This window comes from Phasianus colchicus, chromosome 5 (assembly GCF_987193195.1).
Source record: "Phasianus colchicus chromosome 5, bPhaCol1.hap1.1, whole genome shotgun sequence".
Lineage (NCBI taxonomy): Eukaryota > Metazoa > Chordata > Aves > Galliformes > Phasianidae > Phasianus > Phasianus colchicus.
Window position 1 is genome coordinate 10186823 of NC_143440.1, and position 16562 is coordinate 10203384.

Genomic DNA, 16562 nt, shown 5'->3' on the forward strand with positions numbered 1-16562 from the left:
TCATTCTCAGCAGAGAGCTGCCTGTTCTTCAATATGGTTTTCCACAAGAGCTTGGGAAAAATAGTGGACCACTCAGAGAACTTCTGGGTAAAGAAACAAATTTTTTTTGATGTCACTATCCGTTCAGACTTTTATCGTTCTCCACTAATAATATTGTGATTTTTTTAGAGATGAGAGTTAGGATTTGTTAGGGAGAAAGGGGTCTTTCTGCTATGTCAGGTTAAACCAAGTCATATTTAACGAATGCACCTAAGTCAACATGTTTTCTAGATGTATGTTACTTCCACGACAGTTTAAAAACTTTTAGCTTCACTTACAGATATATACATTTAAGGGAGCGTCAGGAGAAATAAGGATGTTTGCATAGAGAGGGAGGGAGAATCATATGCTCACAGTTACCTCTTGGTAAAAGGACTCTTCTGTATTTTACAAAAAACAACGAATCAAACAACAACAAACTGCTTAAATCTCCTAAATCTATTCTTACCTGATTTTCAAGATTAAAATATATATATATATATATATATATATATATATAAAATGAGTGTGTTTCTTAGCTTTCTTGTCAATAAGAGATTGACCTTAGAGGTCCTTGGGGGTAGCTGAAATTGTGGTGGAGCCTGTAATCTCCATGGTAGTGATGAAATGTCATTGGCTACTCAGGCAACAGCCTAATAAGAAAGTAATCTTGAACAAATTAGTTTCCGATGAAGTCGTTTTAAGTCATAACCTAAATATGCTCAAAGTTCTCCAGTAAAATTTTTCCTGAGAGAAACCTTTCCAAAACTTACTGAAAAGACTCAATACAACACTTGATCGTGGACATTATATGAGCTGCAAAACCTGCTTCTACCATACCACTGTATAAACTTGACTCCATCACAATTTTGTATAAATATGTAATCATTTAGAAATAAAAACCGAAATACTTACGTAAAAATTAGTCTGGTTGGCAGTTTTGAGTTCAAGAAGAGATGCCTATGTAAGCTTGTTCTGTATACCTTTCTTCATTTCCTTTTTCTTCTTCTCTACCATTTGTTTCAGCACAAGAGTGCCTCTTTGTTGTTGTTTTTTTGTTGTTGTTTGTTCGTTTGTTGCCCTTCTTGTCATTTACTTTCTCATATTTAGTGTCGAATCTTAGAATAGCCCTGGTTGGGAAGAACATCAAAAGGTCATTAGGTCCAACCTGCAGCTGAGGATGTTGATGTTCTGTGTGTGAGATCAATGTACCAGGTAAGTTCTCCCACCAAGTGGGGTTGAAGGACAGGGGAGGTTAGTCTGTTTTCAGTTTTCCAGGCAAATGCAAGAAAGCATTTTAAGAGGGTGTACATTTGAGCTTTGCTCTGAGGATCTGAGGAGCCAGGACTCTCTTTCTATACATTCAACAACTTGCTGCTCTTCACATTTCAGCTGTTCAGTACTCTTCTTACTACGTTTAGCATTCACCGTTTGGCAGCCATTTAAAAATTAATATTAAATCTCTTGCATTTATTTTATTATCACTCTGTAGTGATTTCTCCAACTTAATTTTTTTCTCATGACTGCCAACTAAATTTCTAATTGTTATTACAAAATAGTTGTTGACTATTTGACTATCTTTGTTGACTATGTTTAGGAAATCACTGCATCAGTATAACATGACCTAGAAGTCTGCTGTTCTGTAACTTTCTGCAATTGACATTAATTTAACATTTCTTCATATCTTGTTTTGAGTCACTATTTACTTATTAGATGTATGTCTTACAGAAATGTTTGCAGTACTGTAAGGTTCTACAATAATCATCTAATGATTACCAGTGTTATGATATTACGCTGTAGATTTACTTTGTGATTATTGGTATGCAAGTAAAAGTTGACAGGTGGTATGCTTTTCCCAGTACTTTATCTGTTCCAATCCTCCTGCCTCCTCCCACACAACCTGAGCTTCCTCTTCACCAGACTGAACAGCCCCAATTCTCTCCACCCTCCCTCACGTGTGAGATGCTCCAGCCCCTTCATCGTCTTTGCAGCCCTGCACTGGACTCTCTTCCAAAATCAGGCATTTGTATCTTTAAATATATATGTATTTCTATCAATGTGTAAGCAACCAGATGAAATAATCATATTATTTTAGGTATTGATAAAAGCTTCCACTCATTTGATCTCGTTATAAGTTTGTTCCTGCTATAAGATAGCGTAGCACATGTTTTTGTTGTCTGCTGAAAACAATTGTGTTGGCTGAAGGGATGCTAACAAAATAAAAATGCAGCACATAGGGGTATTCCTGTATTTAACTCATTCATAAAGGATCTGAATCCAACATCAAATATTAAGGTATTTTCTAGAGATTTTCATTTAAATAAGATGTGCAGCACCCCTGTGTTATTGCTGCGGGGGTGGTAAATTTTGGCAGACACTTGGCTGTCATATTTAAAGTCAATTGAAAGAGTCATATACTTTGAAGACAGTAGTGAAAATGCATGCTGTTTAGTTCTTGTGCCCATAGTTCAGTTTTGGTGCCCATAATTCTTGTGTCCAGAGGTACTGCTGCAATTGCCATGTTATGCTGTGGTACCTTTCTAGGCTGATTAACCTGTTTATGCTCTCAGAACAGCTTGGTTTGCATGTTTCTGCTCCCTGTATGTTAGAACACCACTGCATTATCACATTCATGTGCCTCACTGCTCAAATCTGCATCAATGTGCTGCATGATAGCACATTATAATGTGCCTTTGCATCCATCCCTCTCGCTTTGTGGTTACACAGAAAGCACAAATCATTTATTTTTTTATTTTCTGTGAAAAGGAGAAGGTTCAAGAACTGTAGGAGAAGAATGGCAAATAAGAGTATTTTGCAGTTGACTAAGATAGCTTAACAGGATGTCTTACAGCACTGAACCAAAAACCGATTTTAAATCTCCTTTCAAAACACCGTAGAATGAGTTTAGTCCTTCAGTAACTTTGCTACGTGCTCCTATTTTTCAACCACTACATTCTGGCTCATCCTTCTAAAAGCTCCAAATGTGAATTGTGTGGGAAGAATTTTAAATAGTGTGAGTGTAATTCTGATGAATACATGACTGTTATTTCACTGTACCCCAGTTTGCCTTTTCTGCACATTTCATTGCTTTCTACTGTGCTTCCGTAGCAAGACTCCCCTTTCCCTATATGCTTTTTTTTTTTCCCCCAATACTTTCAAGAAGATAGGAATAAAACAGAAAAACATTTTGAATAAACCCTTCAGGAAGGAAGATAAGATAGCCTAGGGATGATCTGTCAGAAATAAAACAATAAATAAATAGTTGGCAACTCAAAAGCTTGCAAAGAAGTTCTCTGTGATTAGTTAGCTGGATACCTTTACTAGCAATGATTCTGGAAAGCTGTGGAACAGGAAAAGAAAAGGATCGTGCCAAGATTTCATACAGTTTGTATCAGACAGTTTTACTGAAAGGCTGATCTATGTTGATGTTTCCCTACCACACTTCTGCTTTTTTGGTCCATGCAGCTAGCTCAGGGATTACTTCTTTCTTCTCAAAGTGTTTGCACTACAGAACTCTTTCTAGAAAAAAAAGAGGAGGAATTTGTTTCAAGAACATCCAAGCATGTCTCTTCAACTAGATGTGCAAACCAGTATATTTTGGGAGCTTGCTTTTTCACTTCTGTAACCAAAGTGGAGGATGAATGCTTCACAGCATTCTAAACTTTGGATTTCCTGCTGTCATGTGAAAATCCCAGAGAGAAGTATTAATATAAGAAATTTTAATACTGGAAAATGCATTCATAATTGCTAGTTCAAAATTGTTTACAGTTTATTCCCTTGTCTTTGTTTCTCTCTCACAAGAAATGCTAATAACTAAATTTTAATAAAAAAATTTCATAGGAACACTGTTCCCACTTGCCATCCTTGTTATATTGAACCACAAAAGCCTAAGATTTCAATTAAAGCCTGTATCCATATGAAAGAAGCTGCTGCACGTGCAGTGGAAAGTACAACCTGTACGCTTAAAGCACTTCATAGTAAGTTAAATGAAACATCCATATTATCCTAAGATTTCTTTCCTGTAGCTTAAACGCTTCTATTAGAACGTATATATTTCACTGACGAATGTTATCATAGAAGAAGCAGCGCTGTACTAAATCAAGCAGCTCTTAAAATGTCTGAATCTCTTGAGCTTTCCAAGCTTTTCAAAAACATTCTCCCTTGCTCATGCGGATTTGATGTCTTAATCAAGATGGACATTGCTCAGCAACATGCTACATTACCATGCCCAATATATGTCCTTTAGTTTCCCAGATTGGCTTTAGTTATTCTTGTCTGTGAGCCATTTAAACAAGTTTTAGTGACCAGAGTTATATAACCATTAATTTGTTCTTGGTTTCTTTTTTGCCTTAAGGTTTGAGTTTTGAATTGAACAACTTCTACAATAACTTTTATTAAAGTTGTTAAAATTGTAGCTACTTTCTGAAATGCAGCAGAAAACTTACATTGTAGTCTGATAAGGAGCCGAGAGGTCTGGCTGCAGGGTTGGCAGTGAGAAATTTAGGTTTCATCAAATTCACCAGGGCAACTAAGGAAATGTCATTTGTGCCTACGCATGTGCCTAGGACCTTACTGACTTTCTGAAGATTCACAGCCTTGTAAGAGGCAGAATTACGACAAAAAAAATCTGCTTCCAGCAGCTGACACTTGTTTTGTGAATCAGAAATGGAGCTGCACCAATGAAGCTGATCCAAAAAAACTTCTTCCAGAAGCAGCTGGTCATTGTCATTCTTGTTGTCCTTTGGTGCAGCTGTATATAGACTGATATCTCTGCCAAAACTGGAGCAAAGTGTCTCAGTACTATCAAGGTTGGTGTAGAAAAGCTGAAACTGTCCAGCAACAAGATGTCGAATACAAATGCACCTCAAAAAGAAACTCCACTTCTCGCTGTTTGTAGGAGAAGCATGGCAGACATGGATGTGTATTCCCAGAAGCACCTGCCAAAAACCCGCGGATGCAATTGGGATGTGCATATGTTCGTGTGCTTAACTGTATGTTTATATGTGTGTATATATATGTAATTGACACCAGCTTTCTCTTTGATGATTTTTTCCTGTTGTGCATAATTATTTCCCTTTACGTATTTACTTAGTTTTTCTGGGTGATTTTCAGTTCTGCACTCTCCTGACAGTTCCCTTCCCATGGACAAAATCCTTAAACTTTTGAATTGTTTTGTTCTTTTGCCCCTTCTATGAGTATATTTTTAAATAAGATGAGAATTTTTTGTGCTTTTGACTTAGTACTAGATAGATATTCTTCCCCTTCCTTTCTTCATCTAGTTTACCTATTCCTTGGAACTTTCTGTACTCTAGAGAGTCTGCAGCAATAAAGCAAGGTAATTCATTTTGCACCTTTTTCAGAATCTTAGAGCATGGTCTTACTTTGACAGGTTTAACGCAGCACAATTCCAGGTGCTGGTCATGCATAGCCTATACTTTTGCACAGAGTCAGCATATCCCATGCTGACTTTGCACTTGTCTTTGTTGAACTTGGTATATTCTTGACATATTCTCCAGTAGGGAGTGATGCTGGTTAGTAACAGTCTTACCATTCAGCTATTTACTTCCCTCAAATTTGGTGTCATTGGTTAACTCAATTAAGATGTATTTCATGCCACGTTCCACTTTGTTAATGTAAACATTAGACAGTATTTGCCACAATATCAACTCCTGAAAACATGACTCATGACTAGATCTCCTATTTAACTTTAAACCATTGATCACTGTCTTTTCAGCGATGCTCCAGTCAGTTGTCCACTCACCCATGTGAAACATCTCTCCTCAGCCTGGCTACTATACCAAAGGACTCCATGTCAGCAGCCCTGCTAAAGCCATGGTAGCATACTGTGCATCACTCAGCTACAGAGCTTGTAATTTCATCAGAGATGTTGATCAAACTGTTTTCCCCTTGTCAGCATGTGCTTTCTGTCCTCAATCAATTTTTTGTTTCTTATGTATCTGAAAATGCTTTCTGTGAGGACTTGTTCCCTAAGGTGAGATAGTCCAGTCTAGATCTCCCAAACCTTTTCCTTGCCTTCATGAAAGTCTTGTGCAACATTTTCATTTCTGTTTCCCCAAAAAGTCAGTCATAATTAACACAGTATCTATAAGAAATTTCGGAGTTTAGAAGTTGTCATTGAGGGTATTTAGCATAATTAAAAATTGCTGTACCCTCAAAAATAGTCTCCTTCAGAGTTTTCCTGTCTAAGTATCAAAACTTTTATGCACTAGTAAAGGTTTCATCTTGATGGAAGAAATATTTTATTTTTATTGAGAGCAAGTAATATTTTCCTAAATTGAAAGACTAATTTCTCAATGAATCACTTTTTATACCCATAGAAATCTAATACTAAAAAGGTGTTAATTCATAATAAGTTTAAAAACTCATATGTAATGTGCACTAATGATGTGTGATGCATTTTTACTGCAAGTTTTAAAATTAGAAAAATCCCATGAAGCTTAACAAAGAAGAATAAAATTAAGGTATGTGAACATACATATTTGAAAGTTTGTGACTTTGCTGTTGAGTTATTAGAGATGCTGCTGTGCTCCAAATGGATACTAGAATGCATAGGTATGTGTAGTATGTGCTTATAAACCAATTTGCTAAGCAATAATTGGACTACACTGGAATGTTACACCTATTTTAATAGTTTTTCTATTATTTCAAACCTTTTTTTGTTCTTGTTGTTAACTAGCTCAATTAAACAGGCTGTCTGTGAAGTGCTTTATAATGTATCCAGTAGCAATGTTTTGCAGTCTACTGGGACATTAGACTTACTCTGCATTGTGAATTAATCACCCCTCTCAAACTGAATAGTTAACAAATATTGATCACTATTCAATCATGAATTACAATGCATTGTATCACTTGAGTGTTATTTGTCAAATACTTTTTACAAATTACCATGCAGGACCTTTTATCACAGCTGGTGTAGTTTAAGGTTTGGACAGAGTCACTGTGAATGAAGCCCTGCTGTGAAATAAAAGTCAAAAGGCATCTTGGCATTCCAACCATTTCCTTGGGAGAAGATTACAGCCCGAGTATGTTGAACTTTATTGCCATGGGCCTCATGACAGTATTCAGAAACATGCATGGCATTTCTGTTAAAGAAACTCAGATGTGCTTAGACGCAAGGGATGGCATTCTTGTGTTTATCAGTATCTTAAAAAAAAAAAAAAAAAAAAGAAGAAGAAGAAGAAAAAAGTGGTGCTTTTTTATTCTTTTGGGGTACAGTAAAAATTCAGTAAAGAATGTGTAATTTATGCACGTGAAAATTGAGGTTCCTGATTTCCTAAACATAATTTATTGCAAAAAAAGGGGGAAATTACTGAATCCTAGACAGAAATGTATTTGTTGAGAAAGAAAAAGGGGTGGAGGCATGGAGAGAAAAACTCAGCAGCTCTGAGTAAAATGTCTTTGGCTTGCTGAGAGATCAAAAATATGATGAAGTTGTGTGGAGAAAATATACTGCATTGTTAACTTCTGAATATACGAAATAAAGCAAAAGGAAATCAATGAAAAAGATATGCTTGTGTGAGTCCATCTGAATTTCATCAATTAAATTCTGTCGTTTATAAGGGCAGACAAACCTATGAGAATTCAGGGTCAGGTAAAGCCAAATATGAAGTTCTCGATGAAATAAAATCCTTCCAATATGGAGTGGGATCTCCTGCTGCCCTGAAAAGCAGGTTTGCAACATTTAGCATCTTATTGCTGACATCTGAGGTTTCTTAATGAAGTGGTTCTTATGAAGGCTTATGGTCAGGCAGGATGGCCACACTGTCTAAACAAATTGGTGAGGATTCTTCTGGGTTGGGTGCTATTCCTTTGTCATCACCTTTGGCACTTGTATTAATATACAGCAATCTCACTGTTTTGTAATGGCCATAGAAAGTGAAATTTTACATCTGGCGTAAATCAGAGCACAGGTGAAGTCTGTCCAGTGTGGGCTTCCTCTGCTGTCAGACAGTCACCAAGTAGCAATCTGAGAAGTTGCTTTTCAAAAGCTCATAGCATGATTGTAGTGAATGTTAAACCTGAAAACAAGAGGCAGTAAGAGCTTAAAGTTTTTGTTTTTATCTGTCAAGAATCAGTGCAACAGTACATAAGTGGAACAAAAGTTAAATTAAAAACTTGAAGTCAGGAGTAACAAATGTAAAATGGTCTGCGGTCATTTATGAAGAAAGGCTCTGGGCAGCCTGAGAATTAAATACTCAGTAACCATTAATGTATGATAGTATCTTCCATGTTTCATGTATATTCTCACGGTTCTGTTAATAGATTAGTCTAGAAGTAATCAGCTGTATGGGTCTTCCAAGTATGTCTTCATATCCTGTCTCTCAAGTCCCAGAAGAATTGTATCTAGTTTAAAAAAATTTCAGTAAAGTTGGATTTCATCTTTGGTGACAAGAAAAATAAGAACTTTTGATCCCATTATAAAGAAGCAGTAGTTAGCAGTGCTGCTAATTTTACTAGGCAAACTGCATAGGAATGCCAGAAAGCTGCCATACGCTAACTTTCACTGAAAAGACCGTTTTGCGTATTTCAGTATGAAAACTTTATCCAAAATGTCAGAAAAATCAGATTCCAGAGTTTCTTTTGAAGATAATTATAAACTTTTAATAATAAGTAATGTAATCAATTAGTGTCGTACTTGCATTTATTTCAGCAAATTCTGAGTGTTGTTCCAGAGGGTGGATTTGGCTGTAGGGTTAAATCTTGCAATTTAAATGCTTCTAAAATTAATGCTTGTTCCAAATATAACTACTTTTTGTCTGCTTTCATTCAAGGCAACATATAATTACATTAGATGTAATGAGTAAAGCGTAAAACTGGTAGTTTGTTTCCTTGGATTTTTAACTCTGCTGAGGCTGAATATGAAGAATGTTGGTCATAACATTGATCAACATGGAATCAGTATTCCTTTTGAAATCCTGTGGTGTTTTAGGTGCTTCTTTCAAATCAGAATGAGACTTGGCAGTAACCTGTATTTGGATGAAAGTCTTGCTTTTTTCTATTAAGGAAATTAAATATTAAGGATTGTGGTAGATTACATCTGTAACAGCACTGTGGGTATTTCTGAGGTGCTAGAATGTCTTTAATTTCATTGTGTGTTGTCTTTGGATGGATCTTGTGTTTGGTTTTGATAACAGCCTACCACTTTTTGCAGTCTGATTGCATAAATATTGCATTTATTTATTTAGATGCATAAATTATTCAGTTCATGTAATGAAAATGAATGATTTATGTAAAATCAGCTAATTAAAATTAAGTTCTAATTTTGAATTCTGTTGGAGTTCAGTTGGAGTTCCAACGGACCATTTTTTCTAGATTGCACTACTGAATTCTTTACTACTTTAGATGAAAAAGTATTAAGAAGACTAGGTTTCAGTACAAACCTACCTGCATAGTACATCCATAACAACAAAAATTAAATTCAAGCACCAATGAGATCATCTGGGAATTTGAAACAAGTAATTCACCTGTAATTTTTAGTTGATGTTCTCACTGTGCACATGATTTGTGACCTTACACCTGCTAAGTTAGCAAGTCTTATCTTAGCACTTTAAAAAACATTTCTGGCTTTTTTCATGATTGTTAATGAGCATAGTCCTGCACTGTGATGAATGCTCTTGGTCTTCATGAAGATGGGCAGCATCCAGTACTTCTTAGGAATCACAGTGCAGTAGTGATGATTCCTTCAGTATTTTTAATGAAGTGTACATACACCAGATTGTACTGGCAAAAAGTCCCACATATAGTCAAGAGATGCCATATGTAGCTTACTAGGTTGAAGGCATTCACTGCATGTTCAATTCATGTAATAGGCTTATGAATTATTCTATTTATTTATAGTGCTGTTGAATGTAAAGCAGAATCGGGTCCTAGGTTTTCAGTACTCAGATTGCTATAGATCATTAAAAATGTGGTTTCCTTTTGGAAAGCTTATTGTCCAAAGCAGCATACAGTTTAATACAGCCACATTCTTGATCAACTAGTACTTAATGAGAGAGACTTTCAGAGTGGATTGATTTATAAGGAAAATTGTACCTGAGTAGAAAACTTCAAATCTTATCAAGTTTAATAAATGTTATCAGGTTTTTCAGATGTTATCAGGTTTAAAGAGACATTTAATATGTCTCTCCTGGATTTTTATTGTGTAACTAAAGGAAAGCAGAAGTCTCTAAATATCAGATATTTTCTGTGGCCTGTTCAAGAAGGTGTATAAGCCTGTGCCTATCACTGTTTTGCTCCCTTGAACTTGCTCTTATAGCCAGTGGAAAATCATTGGGTGCTTAAAGGAGTTGAATCCAGGCGTGCACCTCAAGGAAAAAACTTTACTTGGAGTGGCTTTTGTTTGCTGATCATTGCTAGGATTGGACTGTAGAAGAATTCTCAATTTGATGACGACAAACTAGCTTTTCCAAATAGAAGTTCAGGTCATTACTTGTTCTGAAATCAAGTCAGATCTTCATCCTACTTAGGTGTGGATTGAAAGCACTCTGCACATGATACACGTGGCATGATGGAGCTCCAAAATTCGCTGTCATAAGGCATTGATTCTTAAAAATTCATTGTTGAGAATGTTTGTTCCTCCCCATCATTACCCTTTGTGTTTCAACTCTATTGTGTTGCAGTGTAAGAAAACAGCTCTAATTATTTTTATATTTTATTTGCTTACTTCTGTAAGAGGTATTTTTCACGATTGGTAGACATTGTTATATGTAAAGCAGCTGTGTTTCTTTTTTCCAAAATTCATTAAATACAATACATATATGACAATTCCAGTGCTTTGGTTTGCATGTCAATTGAGAGGCTATAATTTTGCTATAACAGCTCCGTTAGCTGTTGTGTTCTGTCATGCTACTAGAAGGAAGATAAATAGTTGGTTAATTTCACTATTCTCAAAACAACAGTATTGTACTTAATTCCAAAATGAGATCATTTTACAGGTTTTGTCACGCGCTACAGATGAAAATATATGTAGATAATACCTCCATACTACAAGTCCAGGGGGTACTGCTGACACAGAGTATGTGGAGAATTTCATACTTGCAAGAAGGAATGGAAAAATAATACACGATGTTGTTTGTGTGGTGGTGATATATATCTTTGAGACATATGTTAGCTCTTGGAATATTGGATGCTCTCTAGGTGAAGATGCATTGTTCAGTTTTAATAAAAATATTTTTATGTATATTTTGGGTAAAAGCCAAAAGTCTTACAAATAATTTGAGCTGAAGGATTAAGTAGATATCTTGAAACAATCAGGATGGATTGTTTGGTAACTGGTTACGACAGAGCACTTACAGAAATAGGGTAATGTATTTCCTTAAAAATTTTGGAGTACTTTTGAATGTTGTAAAGCCTGATTTTAAATTTGGCATTTTCATTCCAATTCTAACATATCCTTATGTTAACCTACAAGTTCCACGTGGGGATTGGGCCTATCTTTAGCAACAGAAAATAATGCAGAAATTGAGAATGAAATGCAGCTGCGGCTACGTCCTTCATTGTTGCGGTTTGGACATCTAATTTAAAAGAGCCTATAAACAGATTTTGGGTATTTACATACAGGTCAGAATACAGGCATTGTTAAAACATACATCGAATTTCTCAGTGTCTACTTTTCTTACTGTCTTTCTCTACCGGATTGGAATGAGTTATAAAGCCTGAACAGTTGCACACTGTTTGCTTTCCATGCACGGTTAGCATATATCCATTCATACCAAGTTAGTCAAGTTAAAGCCTTCAATGAGTCCGTACAGAAATACAGCTTCTCATCTATGAATCTATTGTATGCTTTCTCAAAATAGGTATATAAGTTATATTCTAACTGTTCCTGTATTTGTGTATGGCCAGTGATACTTTGTTTAGGCTAGCTTTATCAACAAAAGATTAAGTATTTGTTACTGGAAAGGATGAAATGGACTTCTAGAGTAATGAACAGTAAAGTAAGAACAGTCTAGTTGTAAGCTTTTTGATCTATTGTTTTAAACCTGCATTCCACGATCACTCACCAGCCTTTTGAAAAGTAGTGCTGGGGGAACTAAAAGTAACATCCTAATGATCGTAGAATCATAGAATGGCCTGGGTTGAAAAGGACCACAATGATCATCTAGTTTCAACCCCCCTGCTATGTGCAGGGTCACCAACCACTTATGATTGTTCCTACAACATGTATTTTATATTTCTGCTATCAGAGTTGCCAAGTTTTTCTTTTTAAAGAACCCCAGGGAGCGAATATGGTGAGATGAAGGCATAAATGAAAACTCTGACAGAAGAACATGTGTGTGTCATGGTTTTGTGATTTTCGGTTTTTGGTATTCCACATCATAACATCATGTGGGGCACTGGGAGTTTAACCTCCCTTTTCTCCCTGCTGCTCAACTGGACTGTGCATCTCACCTCAGCCCTCCGTGTTGTGGTGAGGCCTATCCACCTTTCGGACATTCTCTCTCTCATTATATTTGATTTATTAGCTTCAAATTTAATTATATTGTATTATAGTGTGTTATCTTGCATTCTGATAGTATGTTTAGTAAATTAGTTTGTTTCTCCTCAGATCGTTGCCGCAGTTTTTAATTATTTTGGGGTCCCCTGTTCCCTTTTTCCGGAGGCGCGGATCTGCGGATCCCTCCGCCCCGCTAGTCATGGAACTGGGCCGAACCAGCCCGTAAACCACTGACAGTGTGATATTTCAATTTTGTGATTTTATCAGGTGTTACATAGAACTAATAGAAGAGTAATTTGTGTTGAAGGGTATTGACATGAGTTGTTCAAATGGAAATGTTGTTTTCCCATTCATCATTCAGGGGCACAGTGGTGCTACATTTGTGAAGTAAAAGTATGTGTGTTGTTGTGTTTCTCAGGGTTGGCAAAAAGAGTTAATTTAAAAAAAAAAAAAAAAATTAGTAAAGAAAAAAAAAGAAAAAGTAGTATATTTTTTTTAACTTACTGAATATTTTTGTTCTGTTTTTAAAGTCTTAAAAAATCAAGTAGTTTGTTTTTCAAAATATTAGGTTACATTCCAAATCTAGTTTCTTAAAAGACTTCCTTAATAAGATCACTGTTTTTATCAGTGTGATTACTAGCTGATTTACTTTGGCATGCCACTTTCAGCCTAGAGTGGCACGAATGACACACTTGGCTGTGGAATGAGGCATTCTGAGATTGTGTTCTTTTAAAGTTTATGTTATGCCAAGCTCCTGTAGAGTCTGCAGAGGTGATTGTTTCATATTAAATAAATGTTCCTTTCTTCGTACACACGTTTTGGAAGTACATTCTTTGGTTGTCACATCACTTCTGTTTTACAAAATGTACAGATTTTCTGTGGACCAGAATGGAAGCAAGCTACGTTTGTATTGTTTTCTGAATGAATAATATGGTTATATGTAAATTTTGTTGGTGGACTTGTCTTTTGGGCATAGGAACGGAGAACACTGCTAATAAATTCCTTAAATTTGAAAAATCTTGGCAATAGCCATCTAGAAGAAATTGAGGCACAATATGTATGTGTACACACACCCACCCATCTGTTTGTCTTATATTGTACCAAGTGATTAAAATATGCATTACATCTAAGAAAGGTAGAGGGACTACATAAGGCTGAAATGGAATTATGCTAGACATAAAATTGAAAATGATTTGCTTATTTTCTTCATATGTTTCTCTTGAAGGATTGCTCGTCATCAGAAGAATATAGTGTTGCTGCAGCCTTGCTACCCCTGACAACTGCTTTCTATAGGGTAAGTTCTCAGTAACTTCATTAAAAAGTATTCCTGGTGTTTTATGTTTTTATGTACATTGATAAATGGAAGAAAGTAAAAATGAGAGGTGCATGCTTAGTATCATGGGTGCTGAAATAAGATTAGTCATGTTTTTATCTCATAATCAAGAAGGCAAGCTGCATTTTATGTAGAATAATTTCTTCTATATGCTTCTAAGTTTCAGTAGAAGTACTGAGATCTTGCACAATTTCTCTCACAAAAAGTTCACTGAAATCTTCTGTGTAATGAAATAGTCTCCTACTTACTATTTAACTGGAATTATACTTTCAGAAGTTGTGAGACCCCGGATATAAGTAGCATGATGATTTTTTAATGTTCCAGACCTGAACTGAAAAAATAAAGTAACCTGACTGTTGCTTGCAAAAGCCAGCTGTTAATGCATAATAGAAAAAGAATTTTGTTTTTCCCAGATCTAATCCTCAGGTTCAGTGATGGTCCCCTTTGGTATGTCCCATTAGATACAATTGTTTGGCAGAAGTACTTATTTTGGTATAAAACTAAGTTATTCATACTAAACACAAACTGATGTGTTTTTCAGAGCATAAGATCTGTAGACAAACTTTATAGTGGCTAGTTAAAATTAACAGTTTACATGTTTTATTTGGAATTTGAGTCAAAGTGAAACTTTCTGAAGCATTTTTCAGTTTCTCCAGAGGCTTTCAGTATTTCATCCTTGAGTATGAGTATGTTATACCTGAGATGGAGCTGCATAGGAGCAATGATCTATATGAATATTCTCAAATTAAGAAAAATGAGTAACATTTTTTAACCTCCTTCAAATTTCCCTTTATAATCTTTTGGAGGGATTCTCACTCTACAGTTAAATGAAACTAATGTTCCTCTTTCCCTATTTTGGGAATAAATCCTATCAAATCCTGCTGCATCTTTTTTCCCTTGGCCTTCCTGCTTTGTAGCATAATGCTACACAGTTTAGAGTTTTCTGTTTGCTGGATTTTTTTTAATAGAAATCCTAGACTGGTAAAAGTTTTGCTGTTTAACAAGGCATATTGCTGTTCTGTCTGTGATAAGTCCATACGAAGGTCCAAACTGAAATTTAAATCATTTGAGGAGAATAATGAATTGTTTTTTATTTAAAAGAACATTCTGGCAAAGCTGGTACATATGCATTGTCAAACTGTGCCATGGCTTTCTCTAATGAATTAAATCTACGTCACATTAGCATGTACAGTGTTGTTTATACATACATTCATGCATACACACTTAAAGCTGTAATTCATTTTTCTATAGGCAAAGTACAGGTTTTACAATACTTCTCCTTCAGTATCCAAAAATGTCTTGCTTCTATTGTAAGTGCAATTGTTTTTATCCTTTCCAAAAATTGTGAAGTAGTGCTTGGAAGTATGCACTTGTTTTTACTGATGTTCTTGTTATCAGAACACCATGTTTAGTGCCAGAAGTGTATTAAATATTATTTCATGTGGCCACATTGAAAATACACAGTGTTCTTGGTAGCCAGGGATAGATTTTTTGTGTTTCATTGATGTTACTTCTCAACTGGGTTCCAGTTAGAGTTAGCATTAAGAAAGCCTAAGAACACTGTAGAATTATGTCAATTAAATAGTTATATTATCATCTCTATTTGCTATTGTTATGAATTATTATGGGAAATTATGATGGGGTTCCATTACAACATTTAATTATTAATGTAATTCCTGTCGCTTGAAATAAAATAAAAAAAGAAGTTCCACAGTGTCACAATTCTGTTGATTGAGGACTGTTGTGCATCTGCAATGTTAAGTTTCAAGATATGCATTCATTTTGTTACCTGACATAAAAGACAGCACCAATGCAACATTTGTTCTTCCTAAGTAGGTTTACTTACACGGGTGCACACAGTGCAGACAACAACTGTCTGAGAGGCATAAATGAAAAGAAAGATGTGTTTCCATGTGAGTGCAGCAAATGAAACCAAGAAACTAAGTAGAAAGGGAAATATATTCCTGGAAGTGGTGCTTTAAGGTTCTACAAGGGTCTGATGAAGTAGCAAAAGCTCTAGCCTTCAGGTATTTAAAAAATATTCTTGGGAAAACAGTAAAAAATATATAATAAAGAATGAAATGTAACTATAAATAAAGTATTAAATATATAAAGTAAGGAACATGCTTGTGTCATGTGTCAGGTTTTATCCATATCCTGATGGTTTTGCTTACATAGAGGTTAGGTTGGGGTGTTTCTACACGTATCTAATCAAAACAACAAGAAACGTTACACTGCGTGCAGCATCTAATCAACTCTTGGGATGTCTACTGAAATTTCAGGATTCCTACTTTTGAAGCCTGGTGATTGACCTGTTATAAAACTTGATCAGATAGGATTTGATCACAGAAGTAGTCTAACTCACAGCTGTCAGGGTTAAATAGACAAGAAATCAGTGCTGTTACATATTTCTGGTCAGTAGAAAGACTTGAGTTTTTCTACAAAAAATGGTCACAATGCTCTTTAAAAGATGTTTTAAATATTAGACATGAGCAAAATGTGACTCATCAGTGACAGTGGACTTTTTAATGTGTACTGTTAATGTCACAAAAACAAACATCTTTTTCTTCTGGGTTAGAGAAAGGTTTTAGTTTACTATTAGTAATACTGTTGGAATTTTGTTTAAAATTGAAACAATATAAATAAAATGTTCTTATACATGAATTTTTCCATGTACTTTTGGGGTACAGATGCCCCATGCTTGCTTGGCATGCACTCATTTCTCTCTGTGTGTAATAAGATAGAAATGTATTA

General features: G+C 35.4%; 1 protein-coding gene across 4 annotated transcripts in view; it reads left to right on the forward strand.

Annotated features, from left to right (window-relative positions):
* Positions 1–16562, forward strand: part of SBF2 (SET binding factor 2) — a 238479-nt gene that overhangs the window by 154955 nt on the left and 66962 nt on the right. For all 4 annotated transcript variants that reach the window (XM_031613850.2, XM_031613849.2, XM_090140453.1 and 1 more), the window contains exon 17: positions 13701–13769. In XM_031613850.2, coding sequence (XP_031469710.1) covers positions 13701–13769 — 69 coding nt within the window. The remainder of the gene's footprint in view (positions 1–13700; positions 13770–16562) is intronic.